The sequence below is a fragment of the Pagrus major genome, chromosome 5 (genome assembly GCF_040436345.1).
Source record: "Pagrus major chromosome 5, Pma_NU_1.0".
NCBI lineage: Eukaryota > Metazoa > Chordata > Actinopteri > Spariformes > Sparidae > Pagrus > Pagrus major.
The window spans coordinates 32,488,322-32,507,944 of NC_133219.1; the positions used below are offsets into that span (position 1 = coordinate 32,488,322).

Here is a 19,623-nt window from a genome sequence, read left to right on the forward strand (position 1 = left end):
TTCTGGAAACCAATTTTTATTCCGCATCAGAGATTTTCCTACAAAACCACCAACAGTCAATATGAAAATTAGCTTGAACAAAACTGTAGCAAGACAGCATTAGCGCTGATGGACATCAGCACCAGCTGTTTAATCAGCTGCAACGCGACATGTTTTTCATTCATTGTCAAATTGTCTTGGCAAGTGACACAAACAGTACATTTGAGGTAAAAATTAAGGACACGGGAAAAAAATACACATGAAACACAATTGATGAAGCACTGATGAGTCACCATGAATATGTGATATGATGGCAAACAGCTTTGAAATAAATACAGGATCATAAGCAGGAAATGATACATCTCCATAACTCTGTCCGTAACTTAGAGTTCCAAGAGTGAGGGTGGTGGGACCAGAGTCGTCCATTGTGATGGCGCACAGCCGGACATACTGAGGTGACATGCTTTATCCCACATGCAGTTTCCTTATGGAAAATAACTGTCTGCTACAGATTAATGCAGCCGGTCAGGGCTGACAAGAGTCCTCTTCACGTCCTCATACGACCACTGCTTGTTCTGTCTCTACAACATTCACCACTTCACCCTCCATCTCTACTTCCACCTGAGAGTTCACCACCTGCTGCCCGTCTACTTGAGTCACGTGCACCACCTGGATCTGCACCCCGGCCTGCTTTAATCTCTCCACGTCCTCCTCACACATCTCTGCCACCCCGCCGTCCTCCACCACAACTGTTGCAGTCTCCTCCATCTCCATCACATCCACGGGCTCCACTGTGACGTGCTCCACCTGGATACCGTCATCCAGCAGGACCGTTTCGGTGCCTTCTATGCTCTGTGTGGCGACGGCTAGGACGGCGGCAGCGGCAGAGTCAGCGACGACCACTTCTTCATTTGACTTGTTGTCCTCAATGGAATGGATCTGCTTGAGGTGGACCTTTAGGTCTTTTGGGTGGGTGAACCACATGTCACACATGGTGCAGTGGTTGGGCTTGTCTCCTGTGTGGCTCACAAGATGGTCTTTGAACTGGTCCCAGCTGTTAAATACACTGCTGCAGACCTGATGGAGGAGAAAATGGTAGATAATGGTTACAGAAGAACACAGAACGTTTGATGATCATCAAATGCACTATTGGCAAGACTTTACTCCTGACAGGAGCCCTCTCTCAGAGTATACTCCCTCTTGTGGTAAAGGGGGGTAACAACATATGTCTTTAACTGTACCATGAGGGAAGGAAACTGGAGCACACTATTTAGTTAACTACACCACGACACAAAACAATACATGACAATCGGACATTATATCCCCCAGACATTGACTCTGTATATGCCTATATCATGGTGCTATAATGAAATTGATTGAAAGGTTTTTAATCAAAAGCTTTTATCAGTCGGCATATTTTCAAATAATCAACAACAGACATGTGCATTGCCAGACCCAATTAAAAACTTCTATTATTATAACAGTGGAAGAAAACTCTAGCATTGAATTCAAAGCCAACAACACACCATGATTAACTTAATACTTAGGTAGAGTCCTGGATAAGGGCCTATAGCTTTAATGATTCATTTGGCTACAGCATGTCATGCATTTATTCTGTGCGGGTCATTGTGTGTTTATTTATAGACTCGACACAGTCCAAGTATAACTGGACTGTCAATGTTGTAGCTTCTGTTGATAACACTGAAGTGTTGGGGTTAACAATAACTCTAGATAAGCGGTTCATGCAAATGAAAAAGCTGTCAATAAACAGGCAGGAGCATATATGAATACAGTATCTCTTGTTATATATACTGTAGCAATAACTGTTCAATTTTAACTACATCTACGTCTAAGGTAAACCATCACCATCTAAGAAACTATGACAATACATCAGATCATTCATTGTATTAGTACATTATTCAACTCATCAGTCTTTATACTAAAGGAGGCATACATCAGACGTCTGGGCATTATGTCTTTCTGCATTAAGTGAATTAAAACATCAACACGGTATGGGGAAAAAAGGAAAATCTTTCTTTTCTACAGCAGACACTGTACTGGTAAGGGAGCATTTTATGGCCTTGATTCAGGACAAACTGTACCTGGCATTCATAGAGTTTCTTGCGTCCTTTCTTGGCTCCGGCCCCATTCTGACAGGCTGCCATATGGCACTTCAGCGTGCTGTTCCTAGCAAATCGCTCATGGCAATCTGGACACTCATAAGGTTTTTCCCCTACGGAGAGAAATACAAAATCAAGCTAGTATTTCAATGTCAGACTGAACAACATATAATTTTGAATGTACTAAATTGAGAATTTAGGATATTAATCTGAACAAAACCAGCTTTATTTTTCATTCTCACCAGTGTGCTTCCGTAGGTGCTCCTTAAAGTGGCCGAAGTGGTCAAAGTGCTTTTTACAGTATTCACAAATATGCACTTTCTTTTGGGGTTTCTGGTTTCGAGACAGCTCTTCTGCATCAAAATGAAACGTGCTGATGTGCTGCTTCAAGGCGCCCTCCCGCGTGTAGGCTTTACCACAGTGGTTGCAGACATGGGGCTTTTCCAGTGAGCCCAGGTGTGTTTTCAGGTGCTGTTTGAGGTGGTAGTACAACTTGAAGCTACGGTCACATTTGTTGCAGCGGAACATGTTGTCCACTTGGGAAATCTGGACCTCTACGACCTCGACATTCTCCAGCACCTTGGAGGCTGTCACAGTTTCTTCCTGATACACCACCTCCTGCCGAGCACGAACACAGACGAGGCAGGGTTAATCTTTCAAATCTAGAACTTTAACTGTATATACATAATTTACCAACCAATAAAAGAAAATAACAAGAAACAGCTTGAACCAAGACTTTGTACAAATACAACTCAATATACCTCTTCTATTCCTCCCTTCTTAATGACCTGAAGTGTTGATTCCCCATGCTGATATTTGCTGGTTATGTCAGCAAGAAGAGCCAAAGCAGAGTCATCTGACCCCGTCTGAGCATTTTTTGCGGCGTCGACCACCTCCTCCAGTCCAGTCTCCTCCACCTCCTCAATGGCTCCTTCCCCGATCACCTCAATCTCCACCTGGAGAACATTGACGACATTCAGTCTTGAAGAGTAAATGTGTGGACAAAGCAAGGTTCACTTAATGCTACCACTCAGAATTAATCTGGAACATGCTTACCTGTTCCCCTTCCACTGAAGGTAAGGTTTCTGTAATCACATTAGATGTCTCAGCAATCTTCCGCTTTTTACCTTTCCTCTTTGCTGTCAGCGACGGATTTTCATTTATCCTACAAGTGAAAATGGGCTCTTGATTAGAGGTAACAATACTGAGGAATCATGACAGTGACACAAGCAAAAATAGGTGACATGTAAAGTGTATGCAAGTCTCACTTTTTGTTGTCGAGGGCTTTGATGGCTTCTTGCATCTGGAGGTACTCGGCAGCCTTCCACACATCATAGGCCTCCTCTTCTCCACTTATGTCTAGAGTTGCTGTATAAGTGAACTCCATCAGCTGGCGAAAGGCTGTATTACTCACTCCTGTCAAGAGTACAACAGAGTCGTAGTGGTAAGTTAAAGCTGTTTTACATAACATGGTGACAAACGCAGGAAAATATGTAGCTGCATTTATTTTGCTGGACATTATTGGAACATAAAGCACATCCAGTATGAAGCTTAGCAATTACTAGTAGGCTGAAGATGTTTAGTTGCATTTACTGTTCTAATGTATAAGATTAGGTGTTGATTTATTTTAAATACAGTCTTACAATATGTTTATAATGGACAATGTCAAATTGGTCACTTTAGTTTCACAAATGCATAATAAAAGACATTGACATTTTTCAACCTGGGTTGAAACCCCGTTAGAATCTAGCGGTTTTACCCATGTTTAACAAAAACACACAGTCGCCAATTTTGGTGTAAAAAGGTGTTATGGATGCAGAGAGTTTGGGTGGTTAGATAAAAATCCACATTTTTTTTGTCTTGCAAGCAAGAGGTTAACAGTCTCCCTGTATTTCCTCCACCTGAAGAGCTGTCTGATTTTTCTTTTTAATCTAAATCTAATTGAAGCTCAGGTTACCTTCTATCTCCACCAGAGGCTCCTGGGTGAAATCCTGGAAGAATTTATGGAAAAACTGACTGCATGCAGCCAACACTGCTTTATGGGCTCTGAACTGGTGTCCTGCAAGACACAAGAAGCTGGGTGAATAAGATCTACTGAGGAATGTTATGATGATGACCTATGATGTATGCTTACTTACCATCCACAATCAACGTAATGTCTGTGAACTGGTCCAGCTGTCGTTGCTCATTAAGTTTGTCCATCATGACTTTGTAATGTGCTGGGTACTCCTTGCCTCCCTCCAACTCGACCTCCACCTCAGCCGTCATTATTGACCTTATCCCTCTCTGCATTGAAGAGAGAAGATGAACATACAATTCTTATTATAGCTCGAATCACTTTGCTAAACCTCGACTCCTGCTTACAAATTCCTCCATGGAATTGAGAACTGAGAAAACAATGTTTAAGGAAAGAATAATTGACCGGGCTGAAAAAAACCCTCTCCAGAACCTTTGCACTACAGTCTGATCAAATCTCACATTGTCCTATATGACACAGTGAGAAAAAAGCTGACCCTCCATACATATTCCTGCATTGCATCTTCAGACCCCTGTATCACATGTCCTAATCTCTCTGGTTTCACAGTTTTTGGCAAGCAATAGGTACCCAACCTAACATGTCCCTTTGCGAGTAACTTCACAATAGAGAATTGCGTGAGGAAAACCACACATCATAACATGTTAAGTAAATGCATTTAAAATTTTGATCACTTCAGTCTGACGTTTTGGTGCACAGCAGGCAGATCTGCATCTGAGCAGTAAAGGAAGGCTGTCATTAAATAGTACAAGATTTAAAGAAAGTAAATGCATCAGTCTCAAAGCAGAAAGGGCTTTGCATGACAACACTATTGCACAGAACAAGGAAGTCAAGTTGTAGGCCCCCCGAGAACCACATCACTACTGTATCAGGATGGACGTTGCCAGAACCTCCGAAATAAAGTGAATAACAAAGAAAATACAGCCTGCTAAGTTTCCCTGACGTGCCATGGGAGGGCATGTAATTCAACCAATGACCTGACACTCCGTTAGTCATTTGGCTAACGTTAACGCTTTGCTAGCCCAGCTAGATGTTAGCTCAACTAGCAAACATACAGTCCTTCCGCCCAACGACGAGCAAAATTGGTCATTTAACATACAAAAGAAATATACGTAACCAAACCCCAACTTACCAGGTCTACTCATATATATATAATCCTTTCGATACAGGCACGTGAGGCAAATATTCATGGTACAATCGCAGAGTGTTGCGCGTAACGGGCCTCTTAGCACGCTCGCCATTTCGCGTTTGACAATCAACATTACGTCATCAAACCGCGCATTAAAATACACATTTCCCAGACAGATTTCCCGATTATAACCCCCGAGCGTCAAAATACACGTTGCAAACAATCGGTATACGTACCTCAAGTCTGGTTACGCTGCTTCAGAAAGTTGTTTCGCGATAATATTTCCCTCGACGCATGAACTGCTGTTCTACTCTCGTAGCTCCGAAAAGGGCGGTCGTTCAGCCCTCGGGCCTCGGATTCCCAGAAACCCTTGCGAAGTCCAGGACGCCGAGGAACGTTGCCTAGTGACAGCGGTGAGTGACGTGTGTTTACATGTTCTTCTGTTCATACCTGTGTTATCATGGCTGCTCTGAATCAAGCAAACAAACAATTACAGAAACAGATAAAAGTGTTTTCCAGATTCAATTACGATTCAATTAATTTCATTATCAGCTGCAGCTATTCATTTGAAAGTAATAATAATGCCAACACCAAGTATTTTCATAGGCTAATGTTTCTGTTAATGCAGAAAGTTACAACTTTTTATCATAGCCTTGATTGAACATTCACATCAAGTAATGTATTATGTAGGCTATCATTGTTACTGCTAAACTGTGGTTGATGAATTATCAAGATCTTCTATCTAAGATACCAGATTATGCAAGAGTTAAAGTCTTAAAAGAGATAAGATACAAATGTATTCTTTGGGAATACATCTTTGTGATAGAGGATCCTCAATATGCACTGTAGAATAAATCTACACAATCAAATAAAATATATGGCTGCAGTAAAATGAATTAAAAGTTGATGAACATAGACATGGGAAATAAAGGGAGGTGCAAAGTACAAATGATGATGCACTGAATGAAGGAACATGACGGTCAGTGAATACAGCGTTATAAATTACAAAGGAAGGAAAGAAAAGACAAAACTGTACATAATGATGTGTCTGTTTTACTAACTATGTTACAAATGTTACAACTCAAAAGTGCACAAACAGTATGAATGGAAAACATGTATGAACTGAAGTGTTTCATCATAGAGCAGTGTTTTATGATAAGAAATCAAGTGCAAAGGAGTTAACAACAGCAGATTGAGTGTGAGGCATATACTATGATGCATTTTTAAGATATCGCACCACCTGCATCACCTTTCAGTGTTAGTTATTTGGTAAACTTCAGTGTGAATATTATCAAGTCAGATCTCTGGAAATTTACTGATACGCATTCTTACATGCAGGTCACTGTGTCCTTTACGCTGTAAATGAGTAACACTGGGTCGTAGAATAAGCCAGTCCTCAGCACAATTCTAGGTAACATTTCATGCTCTGCTGTATCAGCTGCCACACCAGTCACATCTCATAGGTGGTGTTATATAATGATACCCACTTTTATTATGCACACTGATGGATGTTTTATGCTGCAACTAATTCAACACAGCCTCCATTTGTTTTTTTTGCTGTACTCTGTTTGCATGTGTCCTTGTAGATCTTCATTTTTAATTTAGTTTCCACTTGGGGGATATTTGCAGTGCTTCCCTCCATGTCAGTATGCATTTAATGCCGCTTGTTTGTTTGGCTGCAAGGCGCATTCCCAAATGTTAAAGCGTACTGTGTGGCCAGGTCAAGGGGCAGGAAATTAGCTCTTGTACATGTCTTCACCACTATCTCAAATTTTTAATTGAGAGGACTTACAGCTGTGGCTGTTGCAGAGATATACAGGGGGTGGACACAGTGCAGGAACACTTTTGACACATCGCAAAATACAACCTTAAAATCACATGGAGGAAAAATAAGCACATCTCGGATGCAGATATAAAACAACCTGCAAATATACTTACTGCAGGACTGCTGTATTAGATTGTCTGATATTGTGGTGTTACTTTTCTTGACAGTGTGTTCGAATGAATTTTATTCTTTGTTGGAACACAATGTCACTGACATTTGCTGGCCTAGTTAAAGCTGGCCTTTGACCTTAGTGATCTCGTAACAGTGATCTCACTGCCCTGACCTGCATGGCTTGTATCTGCAGACAGACAATCACCCACCTGATCGGACTTTGAGACCGTTTACAGTAGTGACGTTTTGATGTAAGTGCAGTGAGCTGTACATTAGCTTCAGCAGCTGATGGATTTTTTCTTTCTTTCTACTGTCTTGTTCTTCATCCCTCCTCAATCAGTGTATAGTTAATCTTTTCAGCTTCCCCTGTTGCTTCAGTGAGCTAAATCCCGCTTTTCTAATTAGTTACTTATATTTTTCTGGCCTGCCCTGAACTGTAAGAACATAATTTGCTTGCTTTTACTGTCTGTGTGTATACAACTTTTGGATACTTTCTATCAAGGAATGCTTAGATTATTCCATTTGTGCATATTGAAGGAGTCCTGTCCAGCTGTGTTTGTGTGGGACATGTAGAAACATGCTGGACACAGACCAGAGTCCCGCCCTCTGTCCTTTTCACTTCCCCTCTCTATGCTCAAAGTAAAAAAACATGCATTGCACAATGTTCTTCCATGGTCATAATATACCTCTATAATATACTTTAACATTGTAAAAGTGTGTGATTTGCAAGGCAAATGCATGCACTATCTCCAGAGCTGACATATCTTAACCAGCCGTTAAAGGAGGTCACTTTTACTCCTCACACTGTTCCCCTGAAGGAATTTGTCAGACTGCCAGTTGCTACAAAACATTTTCCATGAAAAGGGTTTTTGTATCTTGTCACTGAGGAGGATGCATGCGCTGTTTAACTTGAGAAAAGTGTAGACATCAGCATACAGCCGTGAATGAACTTTGTCCCCCATCCAGATAGAAAAACAACAGGCAGAGTATAAAAGGGGGGAGCAGGAGAGGAAGAGACTTGTTTTTTGTTCGAGGAGTTGCAGCAACACAGAGTTGAGCAGAGAGAAGGAAACTTTTTAACCATTCGGTAAGTGAGAGAATACTTTACATTTGAGAGTGAATACTCAGAAAGCACAGTTTGTTTATTTGGTGTTTCGCGTTGTAACTATGCTAAATGAATAGATAAATGCTAAAAAACAGGATATAAGGGGATTTTACAGTATACTTTTTTTTACTTAACTTTGGTAAATGCAATGTTTTCATGGTGTTTGAGGTTTATCAATGTATCTTAGCCAGCCACTGAACCATTTTTCTGCATTATTTAACCTGTCATACATGTGGTGATGCACTGCAGAAGTTTTAGACATTGAAGCGTGCCTCCTGTTCACCTATATGCTGTTTCTTTGTAGTTACTGTGTACCTATTAGCATAGATTTGCACAAAAACAACAAGAGCACAGATTGGGGAACTACAAAAAAATTGCTTTGTTCACCCTGATTACTCTTTTCACTCAAGTGGAGGAGTGGAGGAGTGAACAGTTTGGGAGGACACCTCTTCTGGGAATGTAAAAATGATAACCCTTCTCGAGAAATGTTTGTGCAATCCCAACTGATTTTGTAATGAGTTTTGCCAATCTCCTCCCTCTGCCCTCTCTGCGGCCCTTTCCCAACTTCTCCCTTCTCCCCACCACTATCTCTTCCCTCTCTGTGCTCAGCAGATTGGTGCAGTGAGGAGGCGGCGCAGGGATGTGGGCGTGCCTCAGCCTGCTCCTCACTCTCTGCCTGCTCCACGGGGGCGGTGCAGAGAGTGACGGAGGCGGGCCTCGCTGTCAGCTGCCACCAGCCTGGAAGATAGGGGAGGTGGATCCGATGAAGGAGGCTATGGGTCGGGTGACGGTGGTGGCCCTTTTCCAGGCCAGCTGATTGTTCTGCTTGGTGCAGGCTGCCAGGTACATGGCCTTCATGTGTTGGCCAATATGACCTCTTGACCTTTGGTTATGCCAAACAGTCCTAAATCTGTGGTAAAGCATGGCATTCACACTGCTTAGTAAGTAAAATATCAGATATATATATATTATGCCCATTCTGCAAGGCTTGCATAATTGGCTGCCAGCAAGCTAAGACTGGTCCTTTCTATGCAACTATTAGTTCACTGTTGAAAAAATACATCCTGTTCATACTTAAGCAGACAATCCAGGAAAGCTTTATCAACAATTCAGATTCCTGGCAACTGATTTTCAAACTCCTTTTATCTCCCTTTTTTCCTCTCATCTGAGCAGAATGGACGGCCTGCGCCAGAAGCTGGAGAATCAGGGTCTGAACAATGTGGTCTACATGGTCGTTAACCACCAGGGGGAGCAAGCACAGCGCCTGCATGCCATGCTGGGACAGCGACTGTCAGAGAACATCACACTCTACAAACAGGACGCCCAACAGCCTGATGTCTGGCAGACACTGGGAGGAGAGAAGGATGACTTTTTCGTTTATGACAGGTTTGTGACCTGTAGTGGACACCTCATTCATTTTTTATTTATTTTTTTAATTTATTCACCTTTCTTTTCTGTCTTTTTGCCATCAGGTGTGGCCGTCTCACCCACCACATTTCACTTCCATACTCCATCATTGGACAAGGCCATGTGGAGGGTGCCATCAAAGATACATACTGCAAGCGCATGTGTGGCGAGTGCACGCATGAGGTACAGACCAAGCTTAACTGCCAAAAAACAGAAAATTGTGTTATGTTTATGTGAAAGATAATCTCTTTTGTCTCTGTTTTCATTTCTCTTGATTTTTCCACAGAGTGCTGAGATCCCAGAGGAGTGCAAAGAGAAAGCAGATGCACAGCCTGACGCAGACGCAGTCCCCCCTGCAGAAGAAGACACAGGACAGGGTCACCATCATGGACATCACCATGGTCATCATGGCCAGCAACACCCTGATGGCCATGGCCATGGCCATGATCACAACCATGGCCATCACCATGGACATCATGGTAGACATGGCGGTGACCATGGACAAAGTCAGCAAGGTGTCAGACAAGATCAAGATCAAAGGCAAGATCATTTAGATGCAGGCCAGGTGCAGCAAGTAGTGCAGATACACCAGATACCACAGGAGGCCAACTGAGCCCCTGTGAGGCCTTGAGTGTCGGAGAAGGCGAAGTGAAAGTCAAAGCACAGCTGACAGTGGCCAGCAGTCTCTGACAATGAAGCTTCTCCTAAGGCCAGCTGATGCTGACACTGACGCAGGCTGTTTGGCGATGCAGGGAGCGATCAGCCGGTCGGTCTCTGACACTGTAATGAGGCGCTTCCCGCCTCCTGACAGTGACACGGACTGATAGGCGATGCAGCCAATAATGTTAGGGAGACCTGACAGTGACGCTCGCCTCCTGCTGAGTGACAGCAGCCTCAGCCAACCCAATGAGCCTGACCCCAAGGTGTGAACTGAGGATGAGAGCAGCTGTAAGCTGACTCTGATATCAGCCTCACACCAGAAACACCAGGGGCCAAGCGCTCTTTTTACCAACAAGTATTACCCTGAGAGAGGGCAGGGCAGTCCCTGACAGCATGGGGTAGGTAAACAGGTGATGAAGACAAAATATGGTAGATGAATCAACCAAAGCAAGTATTGGCAGCTTGTTAACTTGTTACATTTGGCAACAGATACAAAAAAAATCTGGTTAAAGATGTCACATTTTACCTACCTCAGTATGTCTGTCAGTGGGTCGCTCTCATCCTTTCTCAGGAGTGTATGTGGTTGCCATGTTCATGAAGTGCCTCCTCCACTTTGCTCTCTCCATCCTTTATGAAACCAGGCGCAGAAACTATGCTCTAGTGGCGTCTGTTTGAAGTCAGGCAGGAGAGAGAGGAGAGGGAACTTCAGGAACATGACAAACACTGGAAAACATTTTAAAGTTCGTAATTGGAGGATATTTGAGGAAACAGAACAGAATCTGCAAATACTGCCAAAACAAATTATTAAAGAAGAATGACTGAAGATATTATTACAGGTCATCAAATTCTGTGAATTACCCGCAATCTTTTATGGGGGAAACCTAAAAGCACTGGCCCGTTAATGGGGCAAAAAGTCCTAAAAAACATCGAAAAGCAAACCTAAAAAAGTTTATATCAATGATGTGTTTGTCTGTAGGGCATGCAACTGATCACGAGCACATATAACAGCAGTAACTACCACGAATGACTTCTTTTTTTACTTTGCACTGGGTGAAGTCCACAAGCTTAAACATATATCAGGTGTATCTTCTACCACAAACATGCACATTATTTTCTAGATTTGCTGTGGGTTGCAAATTGCACACATTTACACAAGCTTGCTTACAAAAACAAAACAAAACATGACTTAGGAAAGTTGAGAGGGAAAAAGAGAGCGAAACAATGATGGAATACGCTCTGTACTTAATGAAGGCTTCTAGGGGGAAGACGCAAGTCACCCTGAAAACCTGATGCTTGCACAGTGAACTGTATTGTGTTCAAGATGTCAAACATGGAAACTGAGAGTTGAATAAAGATGGTTGAGTTAGTTTCATAGCTTGTGTGTGTGTGTTCTTGTCCAAGTTAAAACAAAAAAGTTGACTGTGAATGTATATATTTAAGCACGCTGAGTGTCAAATGTGCTGCGTAAGAGGAATTGTGGGGTCTGCCGTGGATTGTACATCTGAGGGGAGTGACTCTTGGTGGTATTTGGCAACTAGCCTGCACGTGCCTGAGAGGTTGGACACGTGACTTCAACAAAGCAGAGGGATCATTTTACAAACAATACTTGTACATTTAGGATCTTCGTAAGAGTGTGTAGCATACTATTAAAGTACAAATATACACATACGCCCTTCTACTGTTAAGTAGATTAAACTGTTTTCACTTATTTTGGAGTAATTTTATTTATAAGGGGTGCTGTTAACCCAATATCTGTCTGCAGATGGCGATGAAGGTCCAGACAATAAAACACAACCACACTCTTCTCAGCAAACGGGTGGGTTTACTGATGGAGCTTGTCCTCCTTACTGACCTCGTGCAGGCTTACCACATTCTTTGACAACTCCACCCAAATGAGCTTTTAACAGAGAGGCTCTTCACTTCAGGTCATTAACCAAAGTGGCCTTTTCACTCTGATGAATTACTCATGCTTATTAGCCAACTTTCTCCATTGTGGTCTGTCATTCATGTGCAAACACATGCAATTTCAATTCCAGTGGTTCAAGCTATCCTGATTTTTGCATGCACATGAGCTACACATCAATCGCATGTCCAGTACCAGCTTGAAATATGTGCAGGAATAGTTTGTACGGGATGAAAGTGAGCTCTCGTCATTTCAGGAAATGCTTTCACTTTTAATGGAGCTCATTTAAAATTAAAATGCAAATACATACACACACACACACACACACACACACACACACACATATAGCAACAGATCCACAGGATGCCATATCCACTGCTCTCCACTCAGTGTTCACACACCTGGAAAATAGGATTAGCTACATCAGAATGCTGTTGATTTCAATACAATCTCACCCATGAAGTTGATTGGAAAACTTAACACTCTGGGCTTGAGTTCCACAAAATTGGAAATTGGACTTCCTTACAAACAGACCCCAGACAGTTTGGATTGGCAGACACTGTCACTGTGTGCTCAGCCCCCTCCTGTTCACACTGTACAACCATGAGCTCTGTTGTGAAGTATGTGGATGACACCACCATCATTGGCCACATTAGAAACAACGATGAGAGCTCGTATAGGAAGGAAATCAACAATCTTGCAGAGTGGTGAACAGAGATGGTTTGTAGAATAATAAATTAACCTTGAACCCTGAGCCTTACTGGTCTGTGACATACATGCATACACATACTCTGGATTTATGGAACACTTGTTCGCATCTTTTTCGGTTTTGTTGATACTAATGATGGACTGTAGAAGATAGAAAACACAATAAGGAAATAGCTTTTGTTCTATATATAACCTGTCCATTTGTTATTGTTTGTTTGTCTGTACTTGTATTAACGAGTGTGCTATGGAGACTGAGCATCTCAAGCTCATTTCTCTATGCTAACACTTGTGCAAGTGCAACACCCTCTGCTCGGTCTAATGTATCTGAATTGCCTGTTGGACTGTGTGTCTGAAAAGGTCAACAAGCAACCGGAGGTAATAAATGAGGCCGAGGTGGACTGCTTGTGTGGGCGTAATTGGGCTGAAGATCCAATACAGGGGAACAGTGACTTATGGGTAATTACCTGCAATGTCCTGAGACGAAGAGCTGTGAGTGTCTGTCTCTCTGATTCAATCAGCCCCACACAGAGCAGTGCAATACACAGCCTCTGTCTTAATTGTCCGATACGCTTTCCCCACGATGCACAACTGTTTCTGCGGCCGTTTCCTCTCCACTTAGTCCAGCAGCGCCAGAGAGGGAGAGAGAGACAACCACACACTTTGTGAACTCATTCACACACACAAAGTGCCTCTGTGTTGCTCACAAACAAGTGCGCTCACTCTCCACCCTAGAGCCACCGCACAATTCCTATTTTGCCTTCTCTCATACACAAAACAATTTGCATTTGAACTCTCCCACAGTGGGCTGTACATTTTGTTCATTAGCATCCTTTTCTGTAACTGAGCGCTGATCTGGGCTGACCTTTAATGTGCAGCATGCTGCCTCTGTGTACTTTTATAGACAGTTGGCAGTGAGTTAAGGAGATCATGTGAACAAAGTTTGCGGAGTCGCATTTAAAACTGAATTGAATTTGCAATCAGTAACAAGATCTTATTAAGCCAGCTGAATCGAATTTGTTTAATTTACCTCTGCATTGACAACACTAACACTAGATTATTTGTTTAAATTAAATACTCAGGCCAGAATTCGAAGGCAGCACCACAAACATGGGGGTAGTATATCAACACAGTAACAGACAACTGCTGCTCTCTGCTAGCTATCCTTGGCTGTAGCTAGCTACCGTTAGCTAATTGGCTCATGGCTCAGTTAGCCATGGAGCCAGTGGCCTTAGAGGGGATACAGTACAGAGGCGATTTACAGCGGCTCTGACCAAGACCATAACATGGGGACGACTATACGCGGCAGGTGGGGACAGGTGAGGCATGCAGTGGGAGAGAAGCGTCAGTCGGGTGTGAGCAGTGGTTGAAAAAGGTGCGTAAAGCTGGAACACTTTCACATCTTTGATGACTTTCGACCAAACCAGAGGTGACTATGGAAAAGAAAAAACAAGACTTGGTTGAGTTGTATTTAGTTTGTGAAGAGTTTGAATGAAGTGTGTTTTACGATGAGTTAATCCACAGTGCCCACGTGATCGAAAAAACTAAAACTGCAAAGTGCCCTCTTGGATATGGTAGCTAAAACATGATAAAGTGCCCTCTACGGTGCCTTTCAAAATAACAAAATGTGATAAAGTGCTCTTTAGGGGGTCCTTCCAATGGAGAAAATGTGGCAAAGTGCCCTTTAGCGTGCCCTCTTTACACACTGGTGCACCACGAGGCACAGTTGGTGCCCTTTTAATTTTTTTCGTCCCGGCCGACATCCTGAGTCGACCATTGACGTCAGCACTGCTGTCTCTTCACACTCTGTTGATAATGTTAGTTCATTTTTTAAATGTATTTATTTATTTTTTATGTTTTCAGCTAAAATTCTGGCCATATTACAAATCGCTCCTTTAAACCTGTAAGCAACTGATGACAAAAAACATGGACAAGAGGATTGAGATGCTGTATATACATTTATTGTGTAACTTGTTGCAAGCTTATACAACACCAGAAAGGCTCAACTGGTAAGAGAGCAATATCAAATCATCAAAGATCAACACAGTTCTTGGCCTTGAGTAAAACAGCAGCCAACAGGGACGAGGACAGTGGCTCCAAGGTCAAGAGGGTCTGAAAATATGACTGAGGCACGAAAAAATGAAGCCAAGTCATATCATTTTATGACAAACTGATAAATTATGGTGTTGCGTTTTTCCACAATTGCAACCACAATGCAGCCGTTTCCAGTTCTGACATGTATTAATATATAGATATTTTTGTTTTTATAAACATGAATCACACATGTCAGAGAATAACAGTGCACACATTGCTCAAGCTGCCCCATCCACTGTTGTCAGCTCAGGTGGTGGGGTGATCTGAGGACTCTTAACTAGACAAAATATAACCCGTGACAGAGAGGAGCCACTGAACTTAATCTTTAAAAAAACAGGGGTGTACAGGCTGTACTCAAGTCAAGAATTAAAGTATTTTTCCAACAAGCTGAAAAAAATGTGTGGCTGAACGCTCTTTGTTTGATACAGAGTTGCAACCAGCACAAATTCCAGCACTCAAGATTACTTCCAGGCTTAACAGAGCGACAAAAGCCACCCTTGAACCGATGCAAAACCAAGAAGCTGGATGCCAAAATAAATCATTATAAAACACTGTAGCCCATTCACTTTTTCAACAATAAAATCACATAGTGGGAGAAATGTAAGAGTGTAGAGTTACAGTATAACTATTTCACTCTGCCTATATTCTGATATGACTTCATAAAAGACTATATCTATCTGCTCTATTCATCCATAAATCTTATAGCAAACATTAAATACTCCATTACAGTACATCATTCTATCAATCTGGTAGTGTAAAATATGTCCTGTAATAAACATAAACTCTGCAGAAACAAAACTGCAGCTTATTGATGTCGAATGATCCTCATTGTCTGATTATTGTGCCGAATAAAAAACATAATGCTGTTTTTTTTTTTTTTAGAATAACAGGTCATTCATAGACTTGATCAAGTCCAAAAATACAAAAAAAAATCTGAATACTATTTCAAACATCAGATATACGTGTGTACAAAGTGCTTGCTCTAAAGTGTCTGTAACATTTATAAGCTTGAAATAACAGTCGCAAACTTTTACACCACATTAAGAATGAGCTCATTGTGAACTGGCAAAAAAAAAAAAAAAAGAAGAAATGAAATCGCAGACACAATGTAGTAAACACCTGTACAGTAAGCTTGAACAAAAAAAAGCACCTCCCAATTTATCTTCCAAGCTGTAACCTTTTAAAAAAAACACCTTCAGTGATTTACCTTTTTTTTTTTTTTTTTAGCTTTTACAACTTTTCCTCAATATGTTAATTGCATTGCATATTCCAGTTTGCACACATTCACAATCACCACGGTACAACTGAAACACAACCTGAACAGTGCTTTTCCATAATCTGCACTTCCTTCATATACACAGAGAGCCTTCTGGGGGATCTTTGGATGGGTGTAAACACTGTGAATGCTGGATGAGCACTGCGAGGCGACTGCATTGCTGAATGACTTTGGGGGCAAAATCGTTTTATCGTCGCTACTGATGAGTAAACAAAAATCACACCGTCCCATATCTCCCAGGCAACAGGACATTTTCAGATATCGGTATCATCCAATTTGCAGGTTTTTATCACAAACATCTACACTTGTACACAATCATGATCGTTGCACTCTCTTGAATGACCCCTTCCAACCATGGTAAGGCCAAATGCAGGAAAAATACATGTACCGAGCAGCAATACATCGTGATTAGTAACATTAATAACATAAAAATATATACCTGTAATCTTACAGCACTAGTAAATATATTAAGACATTTCTGCAACAGCATTGACTTGCTGGTATCATCAGTACTAGGCAACAACAACAGAACACTGAGCTTTAAAAAAAAAAAAAAAAGAGAGAGAGACAAGGAGAGAAATGGCACATATCTGTCATATTCACATTTATTTTTTTTAAACATCTCTTTTTATGGCTCTTGCTTTGTCTCGCTTCATCATGGGATTGTCTTATACAAAAGACCTATTCTGTCTCATCTCTCTATTCATCTCCATTCTATAGTCATCCGCCTGCTTGCTTATCTCAAGGATGATTTTCCAAACAAGGTGATTCAAAGCTTCCGTAGCATGGTGTGAAACACGTTTTGTTTACGGTGCGACATGGCTATTCAGAGGCTGCCTTGATGTTAGACCGTGATAATGCTCTTGACACATTCATAAACTTATTCAAGAGAAAATTCATTGTGTCGTAGCACAAAACCACACACATAAGCACAACCTCTGTTGACCTACGCTTGGGTACCTTATTGTATGCAGTATGCTATGCTTCTGCGTGTACGTCACAGGCATATTGTCAAAGCCTTTATGATAGAATTCACCAGATGAAAACACTGGAGGAGCATCTCTTCAAAAAGGTCTCCACTCACCCACACAGGCCGCTATGATGCAGATTTCAAATTATTATGTTACACTGCCAATAAACCAAGGGTGAGCTCATGCTACAAGCTGATGTGGTTAAATAATTAATTAGCTACAATACCTAAATATAGTTATCGTAATAAAAGTATGCAGGCAGAGTAACAAGGAATCAACGCCTCATTACACACATACAGTATGAGCAGACTCAGATATTCTGGGGAATATACTCACATGTATCTATGTATTTGTTGCTCTGTCAAACCAGATCTTCAGGATCTTTAAGTACTTGCCCCGGTCAACATTTTTGGCTCGGAAACAGCAGTCAGTTTAACAAGCAAGACTGGAAATGTGCTGTAATTACGGTTTAGTGGCCTCTTAAAATTTTCACCCTTGCAACTGTTTTTTATGCTCGTAATTTTAGGACTATGTCAAGAAAGCCAAACTGAATATCAATTAAGGCGAAACACGTACACTCTTTGAACGCAGAGAGGCTTTACACCAATTCACTGATGCATAGCAGTACTTGCCTGTACAGAGCGATGCAAAAATGTACTCTTTATGAAGCACTCTATGGCACAGACATGGCAAGCTGAAATCGCAGGCACAGATTGCTAACGCGTAGTGTTTGGCTGATAATAAGTATAAAATGTAAGCTAATTACAGCTATTACATACTTTCACAGTCTCTCAACTTGTTCCAGTTGCTGTCTTTAACAACATGAGAAGAATGAACCCCCCCCTCCTCCTCCCTCCAATAAAAAGCTTACTCATACAGGTTTGGTGAGTGAGTGCTGGTTTGTGAAGGTGAGACCTGTGTGGACTCTCTTCCCTTCTGCTAAATAACTACATCAACGTGAGGCACTAGGTGGTGCTCAGTGTAATACACTGCACTGTTTGTACTGAGAGGCTCCCAGCTGTGAATGAATCCGAACAAATATTTCCTTTTACTTGTACGACATGTATAATAAGTCTGTTATATTCGATGTATTCTCAGATTAGTTTATGATGAAATGTTGTATTTTCCCTTTTACTCCCCGTCTCTTCTTTTTACTTCAGATAGTGATTTCCTTCATTTCCGAGAATGCCTTTCAATGTCCACCTCAAGGTGGGAACGAGCTATAAAAGTATTAGTCTATGTTGGGAGGCTGATGCTATTTTTGCCTCTCTGATTTCTGATCAATCGCAACCCCCATCTGTCGCATTCCCTGCGTTTATACGACTTGCAACCAGAAACACAGCCACAGGACACTTGTGCTTCCCATCCCGAGTGTGATGGCCACAAGATGGCTGCCATGTGAATATAGTCTATGACTTAAGTCTCCGTGTGTGCATGTCAGATGAAAGTATATGTTCTATTAAACTCTGTTGTGGCGCTAGATAAAAAAATATCTTGACATCATTTAAATCGGCCATTGGCCACGTATTCAGGAAAATTTGACGAGCACACCATTAAACAAAATGAAGCCAGGAATGCAAGGTAAAACTGCATAGTTCTCAACTGTATCTTAGGCCGGATTTTTTCCTTTAGCTAATGCCTTTCTGTACAAAAATATATCTCTAGTTAAGTACTAATAAGATGACACGATGAGATAAGAAATGTAAGAATATAAAATAAGTCATAATCGAGAGGCAAAGCACCTCTGCCAGCAAGAGGTATGAACAACGACATCAGCTATTTCTTCTCGATGCGGTGTGAAATACATGACTACAATGTGCTTGTCTTATCCTAATCAATCATACACTGACATCTCTGTAAGATTAAGACTCCAAAAATGCTCTAAACACAATTAGCCACACGTGTAATGCGATCCAAGGCAGCTTAGCAGTGAGCTAATGCTTTTTTGACTCATTGCAATCACAGTCTCGGCCTGTTATGTGTGTGTGTGTGTGTGTGTGTATATATATATGAGCCATCTGTGCATTTGGTTTTTTTGATGTTTACGTTTGACTGCCTCTGCATCAAATTAATTGATGGGGCAGATGTAAGCTTGTAGCTTTTCACGTCTCCCTTTCAACACCTTCTGAAAACAACCACCTGTACACTCTCATCCACACTGTGTGCTGCGAGTTATTTGGTTTCCAGCAGGAATCAGGTAGAAACAAGGCTTTTGTGACCGCAGGGCGACTTCCTGGTCAATCAACCTTAAACCTAAAGGCCTAAGTGGCATTGTCATTTCACGGTGAGAGGTTCCCCAGCAG

General features: G+C 41.7%; 3 protein-coding genes across 5 annotated transcripts in view; 1 reads left to right on the plus strand and 2 right to left on the minus strand.

Annotated features, from left to right (window-relative positions):
• On the minus strand, positions 1-5,624 carry znf131 (zinc finger protein 131). Of its 2 annotated transcripts, none has more exons than XM_073466134.1 (9): positions 5,500-5,624; positions 4,238-4,385; positions 4,057-4,158; positions 3,368-3,515; positions 3,156-3,264; positions 2,861-3,055; positions 2,342-2,717; positions 2,082-2,212; positions 1-1,056 (listed from the first exon to the last, which is right to left on the minus strand). In XM_073466134.1, exons 2-9 carry the CDS (start codon positions 4,365-4,367, stop codon positions 535-537), a joined length of 1,713 nt encoding a protein of 570 aa, XP_073322235.1. In that variant the 5' UTR covers positions 4,368-4,385; positions 5,500-5,624; the 3' UTR covers positions 1-534. The 2 variants fall into 2 exon arrangements, with proteins under 2 accessions (XP_073322235.1, XP_073322236.1); XM_073466135.1 differs by lacking the exon at positions 5,500-5,624 and adding an exon at positions 5,267-5,344.
• Positions 5,625-8,195: 2,571 nt separating this feature from the next.
• Positions 8,196-11,743, plus strand: selenop (selenoprotein P). Of its 2 annotated transcripts, none has more exons than XM_073466983.1 (5): positions 8,196-8,286; positions 8,917-9,147; positions 9,478-9,690; positions 9,777-9,894; positions 9,998-11,743. In XM_073466983.1, exons 2-5 carry the CDS (start codon positions 8,945-8,947, stop codon positions 10,322-10,324), a joined length of 861 nt encoding a protein of 286 aa, XP_073323084.1. In that variant the 5' UTR covers positions 8,196-8,286; positions 8,917-8,944; the 3' UTR covers positions 10,325-11,743. The 2 variants fall into 2 exon arrangements, with proteins under 2 accessions (XP_073323084.1, XP_073323085.1); XM_073466984.1 differs by having other exon boundaries at positions 8,197-8,286; positions 8,914-9,147.
• A 3,175-nt stretch (positions 11,744-14,918) lies between these two features.
• Positions 14,919-19,623, minus strand: part of ghra (growth hormone receptor a) — a 32,262-nt gene continuing 27,557 nt past the window's right edge. The window contains 1 exon segment of the mRNA XM_073466985.1: positions 14,919-19,622. Within this exon segment, the coding sequence (XP_073323086.1) occupies positions 19,470-19,622 (153 nt within the window). The 3' untranslated portion in view covers positions 14,919-19,469.